The 16,813-nt window shown below is 48.6% G+C and overlaps 1 protein-coding gene across 1 annotated transcript in view; it reads left to right on the forward strand.

Annotated features, from left to right (window-relative positions):
- Nucleotides 1-16,813, forward strand: part of ADAM12 (ADAM metallopeptidase domain 12) — a 386,817-nt gene that overhangs the window by 321,899 nt on the left and 48,105 nt on the right. The window contains exons 12-14 of the mRNA XM_060033517.1: nt 547-724; nt 5,188-5,277; nt 6,803-6,998. Coding sequence (XP_059889500.1) covers nt 547-724; nt 5,188-5,277; nt 6,803-6,998 — 464 coding nt within the window. The remainder of the gene's footprint in view (nt 1-546; nt 725-5,187; nt 5,278-6,802; nt 6,999-16,813) is intronic.

Here is a 16,813-nt window from a genome sequence, read left to right on the forward strand (position 1 = left end):
CAACAGTGTGGGAGGCTTCCCTTTTCTCCACACCCTCTCCAGCATTTATTATTTGTAGACTTTTTGATGGTGGCCTTTCTGATCAATGAAGTTAGAGCACTCCCTCACACCATACACAAAAATAAACTCAAAATGGCTTAAAGACTTAAATGTACTTTTCTCATCTCTGTACTTTCCAATATGAACATAGTGTTCATATTACAAGCTACAGGTCCTAAGCATTCACTTTCCATTATATCATTTCACACAGAACTATTAATGATGTCTGTAACGAGACAATCTAAAGTTGTTGATTTGAAAACCCTCCAAAGGTCATTTCTTTTTGGATAAAGCACTTCCTCATCAGTGGTGTTGGAACTCTGCAGGATTGGACCTCAGGGCGTAGTCGAAGGTGCCTCATTTTACACCGCTCAAGCCTTTGTTCACTGAAACTAACAGCGGCCACCCAGGCAGATGGTGCCCGTGGGTACCATGCACAGCTGCAAGAGAAGGATGCGTGAGGCCTTTCGGTGCCCTGACGACTGACGTCCTGGCTCTTCCCTGCAGGTACCCGTTCCCCATGGTATTCAGCAGCTGCAGCAGGAAGGACCTGGAGGCCAGCCTGGAGAAGGGCATGGGTATGTGCCTCTTTAACCTGCCGGAAGTGACGCAGTCCTTTGGGGGCCAGAAGTGCGGGAATGGATATGTCGAAGAAGGAGAGGAGTGTGACTGTGGCGAACCGGAGGTGAGACAGACGTTTCCAGAATGTTGGTCTCGCGTTCGCGGCTGGGCCAAGAAGCAAGAACTTGAAGGAATTGTGTGGTAGAATGAAAGTGCTAGAAATGCAGGATGGAAAACTCCTACATGACCACCTTGAACAAACTTCATAAGCCAGGGTGGCCTTCTTGAATTTTAAGTATTGCATAGAATAAGTTGTATCACTGGTTTAAAAAGATAAAGAATCTTCTCTGTTGAAGGACGCAGCAGCGTAGGCAGGATGAGGACAACGAAAAAGCGTTTAGCTTTGAGTTTGACAGAGAAGAAAGCCTTGGAATGCTGGCTTCAAATGGCTAATAAGTACCAAGTCTTTCTCTCTGTAAGGTGTGCACCCGAGGGGAATTTGAATAAGCAGCGTTCATTTTTAACCAAGAGCTTCTTCCCAAGTTGAAATTCTGCTCCTGCTGCCGCAGCTTCCTCTGTATGGACGACCTGAGGCGCCCAGGCTCCGGCCTGTCTGCTTCTTAGCTTTCAGAAGAAATAAGTGAAAGCGGGGAACATTTTTATCCAGCAAAAGGCGTATTTAACCCTGTTTTCCAGCCAGTGTCAGGACATTTTCTCATTTCTGTAGGGCCCAAGATAAAGTTAACCAGCATCAAAATTCTAACAGCCATTTTTAAATCTCTGAATAATCCTGGGAAGGAAAGAGAAAGACAGGACGCAGTGAGACCACCTGGTGAAAGAAGTACCCCCTGAAAACTTGAAGGAGGTTGATTTAGAATAAACCAAAGCCAGCCATTTGTATAGCAGGCTGTCTCCATGTGGGAGTCCCTCCCTGAGAGCTTGCGCAAGCTGCAGCGGTAGTCAAGTTCAAGATGGGCTTAGCTAAATTCACAAACCGGCTTGATGAGGCCTTAGGAAGAGCATGCCTGGGAGGGGTGCTCTGAAAGGGGGATTCGGGGATGGAAGGGAACTTGTGCTGAGACTCTGGGACATCCCTCAAATTCCTGTGTTCATCAAACAAACAACTGGTTATAGAACCTTCATCCTGTCCAAGTCTCTGAGCTTTCCCACATCAGCAGGAATGATCCTGGTCTCCATCTGACCATTTCTGTAAGAATATTGGGAGTGACCATAAGTTCTAGGGGATGGGGCTTGCAAAGGTGGTTTGATCAAATGTTTTTGTGCCCTTGCTGTGCCCATCCAAGGTCACAGCGCTGTCCACAGCGGCGTTCAGCTTTGCTCACAGTGCGTAGAGAATGGTTACTATGCAGGAACAAAGTCCTAAGTCCTAACAGAGACTCTTTTTCAGATTAGCAGAGGAAAACTTAAAACCGTCATGGGATGGGTTATGCAAAGCGGAAATTGCTTGGAGACTTTTTCTAATTGCGTAAAGAAAAAAACAATTAGTTTAAATTACTCCTGTTTCTCAGGAGAGGTCGTGTTGACTTTGAAATGGTTATCTTTTATCTGAACTCCTTGTAATTGTTTGTTAATCTAAATAAATTTGACAGCCCTTCCTGGAGCCATGAACTCTCAGGTTTGGAATGACTCTATTAGCAATCATTTATCCCATATGCCAGCACTGCCACCAGCATCCCTGCCACCCTCCCCGTCACTACTGTTAACGTGTCCACCACCACCCCACCATCACCACTGCTGTCACCGCCATCACCACCAACCCCACCACTAGCATCACCACCGCCACCATCATGTCAGCAAACGCTCGAGTGCCTGAAATTCTCCAGCCTGATGTCGTGGTCTTCTCTCTTTTACCTCCATCAGGAAATCACTCAGCTTTCCCAGGGTGTTTACTGTCTCTCCAGGCAGCTCGTTGCAGGACAGCTTTGAAGAACTCAAACTCTTTGCTTAAGTAAGAGCCGTGTTCTCCCTCCATGTAATTCCCAACTGTATATTTCTGTGCTTAGGGTCCTTATTTAATAGGAGAAGTTCTTGCTATCTGAAGAGAACTCTCGTTCTCATCATCCGAAGTTCTTTCTTCCAAGAAATCAAAGTCGCAGGCAGGCCTTTTGCCTCAGTTCACAGTTATCTTTCATTTTTCTTTTAAACTTCTTTTTAAAGTTTAAGCTTAGACTGTGTCTGAGGGTATGAAAGCCCATTTCCCAGTTTCCAAGCTGACCAAAACTGTTAGACCTGTGAACCTGGGTTCTTTACCCCCCACTCAGTGCTCAGGCCCTGGAAGTATCCATCATGCCTTTGTTTCATATTGGCCTACGTATCCCCTGGACCATAAAGCCCTCCAGTGTCACCACATCAGTGAGTAAACGGGGTCAGAACAACTGCCCCAGCTCATGACTGGAACCAGTTTCTGTTCCCTTGCTCCCAGAGATAATGGCCACTGTTTTCAAGAAGGTGCATTATTGTCTTAACCCCAGTTCATTGTGATTAAGAATCTCTGTCTACTACCTACAACCCAAGGATGACAATTAGGGCATTTGCTGAGAATTCTCTAATGGCTTCATTCATTACTCTTTCTTCTTTGGAGACTTAGGGTTCGTTGGCTCTGCTGAACTTCTCTATTGAGTACTAAACTAGTAAATGCATCAACAGATGAAGAATTTGTCTCTTCTGATAGAGTTCTGCGGAAGGAATAGATGCTGGGTAGCTAAAAGGCAAATGAATGCTGAAGCGTTCTGTCCAGGGCACTGGATTTACATCCACCATGAGGATTTCCTGACGACTTGCTCGTTCTTCCAAGCTAATAGGGTTGGGAAAGCAGCCTTATCTCCTTGTTTAAAGTCAATAGGACGCCAGTAGCTTGCAAATATCTTTTAAACTTAGTTATCTCTCTCACATTATCAATCCCCTTTGAAGTCAAAACCATTCGACTTGGCTGTGTTTCCATTTGAACTGCTGCGTATGTTATTTAGCGATTTGGTGGGGGGGTGGGAGTTAGTTCTTAAAGGATCTTAGGACCCAGTTTTAGGATGGCTGATTTAACTTAGAAGTGCAAGGAAGTCTGTAAGTTGGCTAATGTGTTATTAGGAGAGCCATTTAGACCATGATGTACAGGACAGCACTGCTGTACGTGGGATGGCACTGATCAGGAGTGCCACGGATGGCCTCCGTTTAAAAGCACAAAACAAGTTCCTAAGTGTTTTCGGATTGTAAGTCCATGAGTTAGAAACCTTTCCCGTCCTGAAAGCTATGACTTCTGGTTGGCAGTTTTATCTTACTGTATATATTACACACTCCGGATGTTTATAAAGTCCTTGAGCAAATTTAAAATTTAATAATTTGGGATGTATGTATGATAGGAGCAAACAGTAGAAGGGAGCATCGTTCGTAGAGTTTTACAAACGGTACAGTTCAGATACTGGTGAGCCATAAACCGTCTGGATTATCAACATTTTATTCATTGCGTTTATGATACTAATAAATTCATTCATGGAAGATGGTTTTGGGGAGTAAACTATTATACTATTAAAATAGTATGTGATGGGCTTCACTCTAGCCATAGCATAGAAATTCTTCAGCACATATCATATTAAATAAAATAAAAGGACATTGGTAAATTCAATCCTGAAGACTCTATTGAGCTCTTCTTTCTAATGATAATCAATTGCTTCTAAAATGTGTAAACTCCAAGTTACTGGAATGTTCTAAAGCACAAGATGTCATAAATATCCTGGATAGATATGTACAGGCCTTTTGTTGAGAGCTGAGCAAAAGGTATCAATCTCTTGTTTCATTTTGTTAGAAAAAATTAGGTGGCTGTGAAGCACAGTGTAACAGAGCAGTTCACTTCCTCTCTAGGGTTCATTTCACAGAGGACAATCCAGCTACTCTTTGATCTGTTTAAATCCTTTGCAGATCAATGGGCACAGCCCACGGATCTCCTTCTCAGCCTCTTGCTCGTTCTGAGGTGCATTTCTGACCTGAGGAGGGTCTCATCAGGTGAGACAGCCCACCTGTGCTGAGCAAGGATCCAGCTACGGCGTCTGGTTGGATTGCAGGGAACTGTGTTTCAAACACAATTGATTGGACTTCATTTCCTGCCAATATGCTCTAGATTAAACTCTGGATCAGTCTCTGAAGGGTAACGTGTGTATGCATCTCTGTAGATTTTTAAATAAGTAAGTTCATAGGACTCCAGTGGTCCTGGTATTATTCACTGCATTAAGGCCAGCAGCCATCAGACAGACACACACACACACACAGCCTCACCCGCTGCTGACATGAATGGCTCCCGAGCCAGCCAGCCTTCCCGTCCGGGTCCCTCACCCCACCATGAAAGACGCTTGAGTGCTACTGACTTTTCCCAGGGACACGCCCTCCCAGGCAGTTCATAAACACTTACCAGAAGCTTTGCTTTCTTCCAGAGGAAGATACTCCTCAGTCCGGCTAGTTTTCATCTCCAGAGCCAGGCCCTCTGGTTCTTTCCTCCCTTTTCAATCACTTAAGGTGTGACCTTTGCTTTCTGTGAGTATTTGTGCCACGTGACCCTGTCAAACCCGTTCCCGTCTCCAGGAGTGTCTGAATCTCTGCTGCAACGCCACCACCTGTACCCTGAAGCCGGATGCTGTCTGCGCACACGGACTGTGCTGTGAAAACTGCCAGGTGAGCGTCCTCCTGGTCCCGAGGTCACCCGCGCAGTCAGCTGGTTCGACAGTGACGCAGGGCAAGCGATGGGACGGGGCCACTTCCCAGCACTCGCTGCTGTGGACACTGTAATCCTTATCACGCAAGTTGGTACCATCTATCTCCTATTTTTATTATCTTCCAATCTTCATGTGAAATGTATATTCTAATGCTAAGTCATCTGTGATAAATTATAATAATTATATAAATTATAATAATTTATAATTTATGAGTTCTTTGGTAAGTAGACCAAAGAACTCCAGCTCCATGTTAAATGTTCCGGGTCTGCTGTTGGAGGAAGGTTTCGAAAACCAGTCCCCACTGCTGTGGGGACTCATGCCGGGTCCCTCTGCTCCATCCCAAGAACGTCTGCCTGCTGGGTGAGGAGCTGCGTGGATTTTTCCAGGGATCTTGTGTCAACATCTTGATCTTGACGTGCCCCCAGCAGAAGGTGCTGGCTGACCCAGCCCAGCCAAGAGTGGCAGTTTTAGACTTTTGCCATTTTCTGCCACCGTGCCTGCATTCATTTCGGCAATTCTGTTGTTTGTCTCATTATTCAGAGCTGAGATCTGCCAGAGTCAAAGCCTGAGCTTTTGATTCAAAGGTTCCAAGAGTTTTATTTCCTTTTAATTAAGCAATTGATCTTGGCATTCTGCTTGCAGGAAACTCCCTCTCAGCGCCCCTAGTAGAGCACAGTGTTTGCGAAGTGCGTTACGACGTTTTACATTCAGCTTAAAGTATCCTTCATCCCCTTCCTACTTGTAATTAACTTACGGGGAACGAAGGTTAAAAGAGGCAGCTGGTGGTGGAGGTGCCTGGAGGGTGCTTCAGGGGTGGGACAGGTCACTGGTTGCGTAACCTCAGACAAGCCACCCTGAGCCATAAGTTCTTCAACTGCAAAAAGATGAGGCATCGTTTGGCATTGTTGTTCCTAACATCCTGTGCAGCTCCCTTGCTTTACTTCTCTACATGCCCCTGTGAAGTCCTACAGACAGGTTTCCAGCTCTATGATTTGATGGCAAAGTAAAATCGCTGTTGTAAGTGTGCCCTTGGAATTATTTTTGTCACCTTGCCCACAAAGGCTAACGCTTTAAGCGCAAACGTCTTCTTAAAACACACGGTGGTGTTGGTGACCAGAGATCTTGTTCTTAAGAATCAATGGGTCCATGAGGCAGCACCCGCTCCCCCCGCCACCGAGGTGCCAGGTGCCAGCCACCTGGCACTTTCTGGTGCTGCTCACCAGAAAACCCTGATGTTGCATGAAATTAAAAAGGGGCTGATCTTAGTTACCCCCCATAATGGAAAGGTGAACCTCAGAGCCCAGAGCAAGGCTGTTTATTTAATGAGCTCTCTCTGCGGTAAAGGGAACTTCCTTTGAAATCCTCGCCCCTCTGTGTGAAGCTACAAGAGGATGGTTCTGTTCCTATCCACGTCCGGAGTGTGGCTGAGACCCTGCTTCCCCCTTTCCCGCAGTCACGAGCTATAAACGGCTCTCTCCTTTCAGCTGAAGCCTGCAGGAACGGCGTGCAGGGACTCTAGCAACTCCTGCGACCTCCCGGAGTTCTGCACGGGAGCCAGTCCTCACTGCCCGGCCAACGTGTACCTGCACGACGGGCACCCGTGTCAGGGAGTGGACGGCTACTGCTACAACGGCATCTGCCAGACCCACGAGCAGCAGTGCATCACCCTCTGGGGACCAGGTACGTGGCCACCACCACCTGGGTGCAGAGGGCCAGGGCCAGGGCGCCCACTCTCTGTTCCCATGAGCATCCCTCCCGGAGTGCGCTTTCGAAAAAGCTTCCTTCTGTTCAGCTGGAGCGATTGGCTCTGGTGGGACTGGGGCCCTGCCAGGTACTGGGCACGCAGAAGTGGGTGCTGCCCAGAGCCTGCCCCAAGGAGCTCAGTCCAGTCCAGACAGAGATGTGTGAGCACCTACTGTGTGCCCGTGGGGTGACAGGGATAAACCAGCCAGGACCCCTGCCCTCAGACAGCTTAACAGGGAGTTGGGCAGACAGACGGCAGAACTTCCCACCACTGCCCTGACTGTGTTAGTGCTTCTTAGAGCCCAAGCAAGGACCCCAACCAAGGGCAGAGGGTGCTGGAGAGAAAGTCAGTGCTGCTGGAGGGCCGGGGGGCTGCCTCGGGAAGGCCCAGGGCAGACCTGATGTGTGAGTCTGTGATGGGGAAGGATGTGCAGAGGGGTAGCCCAGAGTGGGAGGCCCGGGCTCCAGAGGAAGAACACGGAGACAGATGTTTAAGGGCCCTGAACACCTTTGAGGTTCTTTTCAAGTTTTTTTTTTTAATTTATTTATTTTGTTTTATTTATTTTTGGCTGCGTTGGGTCTTCGTTGCTGCGCGTGGGCTTTCTCTAGTTGCGGTGAGAGGGGGCTACTCTTCGTTGCAGTGCGCGGGCCTCTCACTGTGGTGGCTTCTCTTGTTGCGGAGCACGGGCTATAGGCACGCAGGCTTCAGTAGTTGTGGCTTGCAGGCTCAGTAGTTGTGGCTCATGGGCTCTAGAACGCAGGCTCAGTAGTTGTGGCACATGGGCTTAGTTGCTCCATGGCATGTGGGATCTCCCCAGACCAGGGCTCGAATCGTGTCCCCTGCATTGGCAGGTGGATTCGTAACCACTGCGCCACCAGGGAAGCTCCCCTTTCTGGTTCTTGAAGGTAGAGTGACAGACCCGTGTGTCCCAGAAAAAGCACCCAGGTGGGAAGGTGGCCAGGAAGCGGCCGCTGCGTGATTGGATCCCTTAGAGACTGTCCACCACTTCCCGGGCATGGGCCGCTGGGCCTGGGCTCCGTATGGTTTGGCCCTTGTAACTCTCCCATGACCCCTGAGGGAGAGACAATGATGACAGCTTTATGGAAGGCAAAGCTCAGACTCAGAGGCTGGAAGTTATTTCCCAAGGTCATGAGGCTGGGATTTGAACCCAGGTCCTTGTGACCCAGAGCCCAGGTGTAGTTCTCACGCTGTGCCGTCACCCCAAAGAGCCAGTGATCGGAAGTCCCACAGGTGCTCTAGAATTAAGTGGATGCACAGATGTGAAACGGGGAAGACTGAGTCCCCTGTGTCTCTCTCTCCTCCACTGCCCCGTCTTCTGGGGCCGGAGATCCAGGGCCTGGTGGGCAGCCCAGGGCATGGGCTTGTCACCCCAGGGTTGGCCGCTTGTCTCCTGCGTTGAGGATTCTGGCGGTGAATCCCACAGGGTATTTTCCAAGACTGTGGCCCCAACTATCTTGTCATTCTTCTCCCTCTGCCCGTTGGTGGCAGGGTGACCTCAGTTCTGGCCAGGGGCCCCAGCTGTGGCAAGGACACTGTGACCAGCCGGGCCCAGGCAGAGGGCCAGGCAAGTCCAGGCTCTGCAGGGGAGAGAAGTCCGATACGGGCCTTTGTCAGTCTTTATGGTGAGGTTTTGGGTCTAGGGGTGATGAAGGAAGTAAACGAGGGCGGAAAACAATGACTAAACCTCAGAGCTTGGGTTTTCAGTGTGACGTGAAAGCCGTGACCCAAGCGTGGAGAACGGGGCAGATGTTTCTTGGGGCTGGGGCCAGTCATGGAGCCCAGTCACCACCCCCCAAAGCCAAAGATGCCCTTGTGCGCTGGGAAATTTCTGAGGGAACAGAGAGAGCAGCCTGGATGCAGCAACAAGGGCTAACACAGCCTCCATTTATCTCATTCTCTGGAGAGTTCTTCCAGTGCCTCAGGTTTCACGGATGTGCTTGGGCAGGTGGAAGGAGAAGCTGGTGGTGCCTGGAGCCTTAGTGCTTTGTCCTTGGGCCCTGGCCTCCTCCCTGGCTAGGCAGGAGGGCCCAGGCAAGGTAGGGCTTACCGCTTCCAAAGCTCCTCAATGACAAGCACAAAGTAGTCACTCACTGTACACACGTCACATGGTTGTATGGGCTCTGAGTGGCGTAGTGACTTCAGACACCTTTTAGCCAAGTGGGGTCACTTTGGGACAGTGACTCGTGCTGCAGGCCAAAGCTTCATGGCCTGAAGCATCCCTAGTGGCCGTCCCTTCCCAGCCTTTCTCCGGACTCGGTAATCTCCCCTTCTCGAGTTACAGGGGATCTTATGACACTCCCTTCCAAGGAGCATTCCGTGGCCAGAGCACACACAGCACTTGGAGCTGTTGGAGTGAAATGTGGTCTTTGGTGCCCTGCTGGATTAGGGCGTCTGGCCCCAGTTCCAGAGTGAGTCAGATGGAGCCCCGCCGTCCTCTGAGCTCCCACCACCGAGTGACTCAGCTGGCTACGCGCCTTTGATTCATGGTGACCAAGGCTGGTATTCATTATCTCATCCGATTAGTCCTTCTCGAGCTGCCTGACCAGAGACAGACCCAGACAGGCGGACAAACTGATAGCATGACTCACAGGCTGAGCTTCTCAAAAGCAGTGGAGTTACCTGCTTGGAACCCTCAACATCCTTGGGAGCGAGGGTGGGGACCCCGGGGACCGCACCACCCCCAGGGCAGGGGCTGCCTCCCCGGGGCTCCGGGCCGGCCCCTTCTCTCCCCTCCCATCCTCACCCTGGTGACTGAGGACGCTTTTGCCCGGGCGACGGTGGGCTTGCCATGAGGGGGCCATGGCACATAGACTAAAACATCTCTGACGTCAGAAATTCCAAACAACCAGCATGGGGACCAGGCTTGGGGAGCCCCTCAGGCTGGTGACTTCCTGGGGTTCCATCTACCTCGGCCAACCCCTTCTTAGTTCTTGCAATCACCGCACAGACTTCCTCGGGAGAGCAGAGAATTTAGTGCCACCACCAGCTGTGGCACTGGTACAGTGGCCCTCTGTACCAGGGGGCTTCTTGGAAGGGCCTTCACCCACCCCCTTTGCAAATGTGGTGCGTTCCTTTCCTTATATCAGTGTGGCAGCCTCACTGTCAGGTTCAAGGGCACCATGTGAGTTTCCTGTGTGTGCTCTAACTCAGTGGCTTACGACAACACAAATTTATCATCTTCTAGTTCTTGGGGTCGGACGTCCTAAGATCAAGATGCTGGCAGGGCAGCGTTACCTTCGGAGACTCTAGGGGAAAATCTGTCTCCTGGCCTTTTCCAGCTTTGAGAGGCCGCCTGCAGCTCCTTGGCCCCTGGCCCCTTCACCCACCTTCAAGGCCAGCAGCACAGAATCTTCAAGTCTCTGTCTCTCTCTGACTTCTGCTTTTGTGGTCAAATTTCCTTCTCTGACTCTGACCCTCCCTCCTCCTTCTGGTAAGGACCCTTGTGATTATATTGGACCAGATCACCCAGCATCGTCTCCCCATCTCAAGATCCGTAACTTAATCACGTCTTCAAAGTCCTTTCTGCCAAGTAAGGTCACATAGTCACAGGTTCCAAGGATTAGGGCATGGACCCCTTTGGGGGGCCATTTTCCGGCTACCATAGGCAGTGAACAGACCACTTATTGGCAGGGTGACCTTCAGCAGGTTACTCAACCTTGTTGTACCCCGTCTGTAAAGTGGGGAGAGTAATGCGTCTACGGCACGGGTGTATCATTGCCCTCCAACATGGCTTATTATCTATTTCGTATATGTGAGTACATTACATGTATATATCACATGCAGTGGCATGCAGCTTGCGCAGTGCCTGGGGCCGTGGGGAGGGCTGAGATCTGATGGGAAGAGAGAGGGGGCTCAGCCTGGGGTGAAAGGGGTAGGGGAGCCAAGCAGGAAGGCTCCAAGCCGAGGTTGCCTTGGAGCGGTCATTGCCGGGGTGGGAGAGGAGGGGACTTCCTGCGTGTGGAAGAGCAAGGGCTAAGGTGCACAGGAACGGGGGGCCATCTCAGGGAACTGCGGTCACTTCTGCTTGTCCAGAGCTTGGGCTGTGACCTGGAGCGCAGAGAACCCCATCTGCTACCCCCTTCTCTCATTTGCTAACGGTTCAACGACGTCCTGCTATTGTGAGATGCTGACCAAGAGCCCTGGTCTGCCAGAGTGACGTACTTCCCACAGTCCCAGTGCACTCTTACCTGGACCTCTGCAGTAGAGTCGGGATGTGACTGTCACAGTTCCAGGGGCAGAGGTCACTTCCTCGGCCAGGTCCCGGCCAGCTAGATGTGCCAGGCTGAGAGCAGCATATTGCTGTGTTACAGTGGTTGCTTTGAATTAGCTTTTCATGTTTCGGAAGAGGAAAACTTATTGTCAAGGATACATTTGCAATCTTTCATTTCCCATCCTTTAGCAAACGCTCTGGGATCAGGGCCACATTTGCTTTGGGGTCATTTCTGACCCCCTGTGAAGACAGTAACTCATAAATCTAGGAGTCGCCGAGCTCTTGCTCTGCCGGCCCTCGCCATTGGCAACTTGGCCAGAATCCTCCGTTACACTCAGGAAGTCAGTTAGTTACTCACTCCCCAAATCTGGCTACCCAAACACTGACCAGATGAAGCCCTTCCTTCCAGCTAACTATTCCCTTTTGAGATGGACTTTTCTCAATCCAGCATTATATTTCAATAAAATAATCCTGCTTCCAAATCTTTCTACAAATAAATGATAGAAAATTCAAAACATATGCCTGCAACTCGTAACTGGCAAAGTCATATACTTTTAGAATACCTTTTGGGACTTTTGTTCATCCACTTGTTTTCCTAGTTATTATTGTTGATGATATTCTTGCTGGCCCGGAGTTGACTTTTTTTTTTTCTCAGTGATTTTTCTTCCACAAATCTTGCATCTCAAGACTATCTGGTGATGTCAAACCCATAAACGTTATGTGCAACTCACACCGTACCTTGTATTTAGCCCTCTGTCCACTTCAGTCTTAATAGCCACGAAGATTTTCTGTCAGTGTGACGTGACCTTTATTCCTTCCAAAACACAGCTGATGTGTTTCTTCAGGCACAAAATTTATTTTTGCCAACGTCATTTATCCAAACCGCTAGCATGATCGCTGAAAACGGTTGGAAATTAATCTTACAGATAACTGTGTGTCTAGAATCACAAACAGTCTGCATCGAGGAAGTCCTGAAATATCTTAGTTCTATCTGTTTTATCACTCACCAGAAAATAGTGTCACCTGATTGATGCAGTGTGAGCGGGCCAGACGATTTTTACGGGCATCTTCAGTGTTTATCTGCCAGGCTAGTTTCAATGAATTTGCTTTATGACGACATACCTGGAGCAGTACAGTTACTAATCGTCCACGACTCTGGTGGCTACAGATGGGAAGAAAAGGGATTTTTGCCAAGAGTCGTAATGTGGAGGAGGCAGGGAAGTCTCCTTTTTGTCCCACTGTGCGAGAAAGGAATGATAGAATGTGTTTGCTTGGACTTCATTTTCCGATGGACCTGAAGGTCAATGTGGAAAAGCAAGACAGAGGGAGAATTATGGGGAGAACAAGCAGGCTTCAGTTGCTGTGAAGATGCCTTTGTCTGTGGACATTAGTGACAGGGGTTGGGGAAATTAGTGATGGGGGAGAAGCTGAGGTGACTGAACTGGGGACGTGCATTTGCATAACGGATGTGCGTTTTAAGGAAAAGATTAGATCAAGTAAATTGTGGGCTTAGTACAAGATGTCGTCATCTCTCTTTCAAAAGACATAATGACATCGGGAACTCCCAAAGTACAATTATAAATATAATTGTTATATAACTCTGAAGATAAACCTGGTAATTAAATTCCATCGCTTCTTATAGAATTATAAAATACGGTACGATGTCAAAATTCCCTCTGAAAGGCTAAATTTCATCTTTTGATAACGGCAGAACATCTAAGAGCTCCGTTATTAAGAATTCAAAGGCTGTAAATTGTTATAGTGGTGATAAGAAAACTTGTCACTTTTTTTCATGAGACAGACACGAAGTCTCTCGTCTTCATGAAGACAGACACCTTTAAGTGCAGCAGATTTGAAGCCAGACCTGTACCTTTATAACGTCTTACAAGTGGATAGAAGTCATTTACACCTTTTAGATTATTGACCCTTCTGTCTCTAAGATAGACGCCAGCTGGCTGCTCACACACAGAAGCCACGCGAAACGCTTGGCCGGACCCTCCTCCGCTGTCCTTCCCGGCACCAGTAGGTCCTGACAGCCAGGGTACTCAGGGTTTGCATCTTCTAGTCTGTTTCCTATAATGATGTTTTCTTTTATTGCAAGAGCTGTCCCTGCTCCCGAGGTCAGCACGGAACCCCCTTTCTGGTTTCCTTGCTTATAGGATTTCTTACTTTGTCTAAACTTTGAGGGAATGACAGTTTTCCTTTCCAGGAAGTAAAATGTCTGTCTTTTTGTGACTTTATATCTTCTTTCCTCTTAAGACAGCACGGTAATACTTCGTGTGATGTAAATGAATAAGTGAACACCCAGAGTCACAGAAAAGGCAGACCAGGAGACAGTGTTCATTTACCCAAGATGCTTTGTTCTACGGAAACCACAACTGACTTCCTCTGGGGAGGCCGGCGGAGACAGGATGTGCTTTCCCTAAATTGCTTTCCCTGTGGTTTTCACTCGTTCGTTCTTGGAACACACCTGCTCTGTGCAGGCCTGAGGCACCATCTCAGTCCACAGGGGTTTTTACAGTGAGGCAGGAGCCTCGAGACGTCACAAAAGGCAAAAGCAAGTGTGATAGATGCAAAGAGGGGACATCCCACCGGGATAAATGAGAGCAGCAGGGTCCCCGGGCTCGAGGGAAGGTGGTGATGGAGGGAGACCCTGAAGGACTCAGCCAGTGATGGCTAGTAACACAGCAGCCCAGGCCCCTCATCCGACCAGCTCGAGCAGTTGGGTTCCAAGGAAGATGCTGTTGCACCCGGCTTTGGTCATGTACCCATCATGACCCAGTCTTATGACCGGTGGCATGGCACACTCGATGGGCCAGACTTGAATTTCATGCCCATCCCTCTGGCATTTGTTGGGAACGTTAACCCTACCTGAACCATATGAAATAGGTTTCCCATAAGAAAAAGGGTTTTGTTCCTAGGAAAAGGGATATGGGAGAGGTATTAGACAAAACAAACAATTGAATAATCACAAGCCTTCTACTCTGTACCTCCTTATCACAAATCTCTACGATTGCTCCAAACCACCAGAGGAAACGCACACACATGCACACACACGCGCGCACACACACACACACACACAGACTCTCCTATAAAGAGAGGTTACCGCCTAGGAAGGGCATGGCCAGTGGGCCGCTGGTGGTACCAGGTGGGGCTGAGCAGTGCCCAACCTCTAGCTGGGAGCTTGCTGGCCCCAGGAGGTGGCCCGAAACCCTGCGTGACAGTGTCCTACAGCTTGAAATTGGAGGTGAGGCAGCAATAGGGCATGTTGTGGTCTGGATCAAGTTTCAACTGCTTATATACTTCTTCATTTATTTTAAGTTTCGTTTAGTAAACCCCTTGGTCTTTAAACATCATGTTTCTCATGCAAGATTTCTCATCCCAACACGGAGACTTCCGGGTAAGAAAATGTTAGTCAACTGGATGAGAATGGGCATTGTAAGTGGGGTTCCGCCGCATCCTTCTCTCACTTCTGTCCCTCACCTCCCCCATGCCATCGAAACAACAGCAGTTTCGGAGCATTGATGAAAGTTGATCGAAGTTGATGAAAATTTTCAATCCCTAAGTACTTGAGGATGGAGATGCAAACGAGCTTACGCATCAAGGTTAACCATGAATTACCCATCATAGTGTACTTTCCCTTAATCCTCCAGATAAAAGAATGAAGGAATTATGTGACAAGGGATCAGGTATGCATTCTGGTCTTTGATTTCAGAGATATCTATCTAGCCTATCCCTAAGCATATGCAGCCGATGAAATCATGACCCGCTACTCATCCAGATGTGAGTTTCCTTTGCCACATTGTAGCCAGCAGTGTCATTGCTATGCCCCACTGATGACGTGTCCTGCCGATACATCAATAGTAGAGTGTGACGTGGCATCTCCTACTCCCTTGAGTTTTGGATAAGAGCTGAAATGAACAAAACTCTTGGAAATAGACAGTTACTGCTTTCTTGCAAGAGACAGAAAGTTAACCCTCAGAACCCTGCATTGTTCAAGCCACTGGGCAAATTAATACCAGAGTGGAGTAAATTTTACTGGTCAGACCCCACTCAGCTTTGTTTCTTTATGGACTGACTGCTACTGCATGCCGTGCCCAGCACAGTAACTAATAGTGGGGATGCCCAACAAATGGCATGTTAGTGAGCCAGAACGTTCCCATTCATCTAAAGCGTGTCTCTTGGTTTAAGGGCAAGGAAAGGAATTACAGGGAAGACACTCTGTTCCCAGAGTTCAATGGAATAAAAAGGAGTCAAACTCAAGTGTCTTTCCTTGAGGTCTCCCACTGCCTCTTTCAAAATGGTGCTCAGCATCTGCGTGGTGTGATGAGGTTCTGGAGGACCAGCCCAGCCTGGTTGGGGGGGGAGCGCCCAGAATGAGCACAGGACTCAGGGAAGCGGGAGCCTCACTCACTGAAACAAGTAAGGAGGAGATGGAGGCAGGGAAGCTGAGATCCTTGAGCGATGACTGTACTTTTTATTTAATATACAAAGTACGTACAGAACCTCCCAGGGTTTCCGACGAGGAGATTTTCTTTCTTCCCTCTTGTTTCCCAAGGAGGGCCCAGGAGTTCCTCACCCAGTCACTCAGCAGCCTTCATTGGCTTCCCGTGATGTGCTAGGCACTGGGGACACCCCTCTGTGAAGGAAACAGGTATGAAGCCCTTACTGACACCATCCTGAACTATTACGGTGTTAAAACACGGCAAGTGTTGCAAACAAGGTCAGCTCCAAGGAGCTCCCCTCGCCTCACATCCTTAATGTTCAGGGGCCAAGCTGTCCCCTTCCCCATGATCAATGGCCATCCTCAGTGTAACTCAGGTTTACTGAGAGCCTGGGGGACTCACTGAACCTCAGGTCAGGTGCTGTCCTTGTCCCCGTCATAGAAATGAGGGAACAGAGTCTCAAAAGTTCCCATAACTTGACTAGGGTCTCCTAGTGTGTAGGGTTGACACCAGATCAGCCCATTATTGTGAGTCCCAAAGCCCCGGCTCTTCCAGTGCTGCAGCACGGCCACCGATTGTAGAAATCAAACAGGAGGAGGCCTTTCAAAAGGAATTGAGACTTGATAAACGTTTGCTTTTGTTTTTCTTAGATCCCATACATGCGCAAACATAAAACAGTTTTCCCAAAAGATTCGGCATCGGAAAGAATGGTTTAACTACTGACCTCTTTTTTTAAAATGTATTTTATTGAAGTAGGGTTGATTTACAGTGTTGTGTTAATTTCTACTGTACAGCAAAATGAATCAGTTATACATATATAGATATTCTTTTCATGTTCTTTTCCATTATGGTTTATTACAGGATATTGAATATAGTTCCTTGTGCTCTACGGTAGGACCTTGTTGTTTATTCATTTTCTATATAATAGTTTGTAGGTGCTAACTCCAAACTCTCAATCCATCCCTCCCCCACGCCCCCTCCCTACTGGCAACCACAAGCCTGTTCTCTATGTCTGTGAGTCTGTTCCTGTTTCGTAGATAGATTCATTGGTGTCGTATTTTAGATTCCACATATA

The sequence above is a fragment of the Delphinus delphis genome, chromosome 16 (assembly GCF_949987515.2).
Source record: "Delphinus delphis chromosome 16, mDelDel1.2, whole genome shotgun sequence".
NCBI lineage: Eukaryota > Metazoa > Chordata > Mammalia > Artiodactyla > Delphinidae > Delphinus > Delphinus delphis.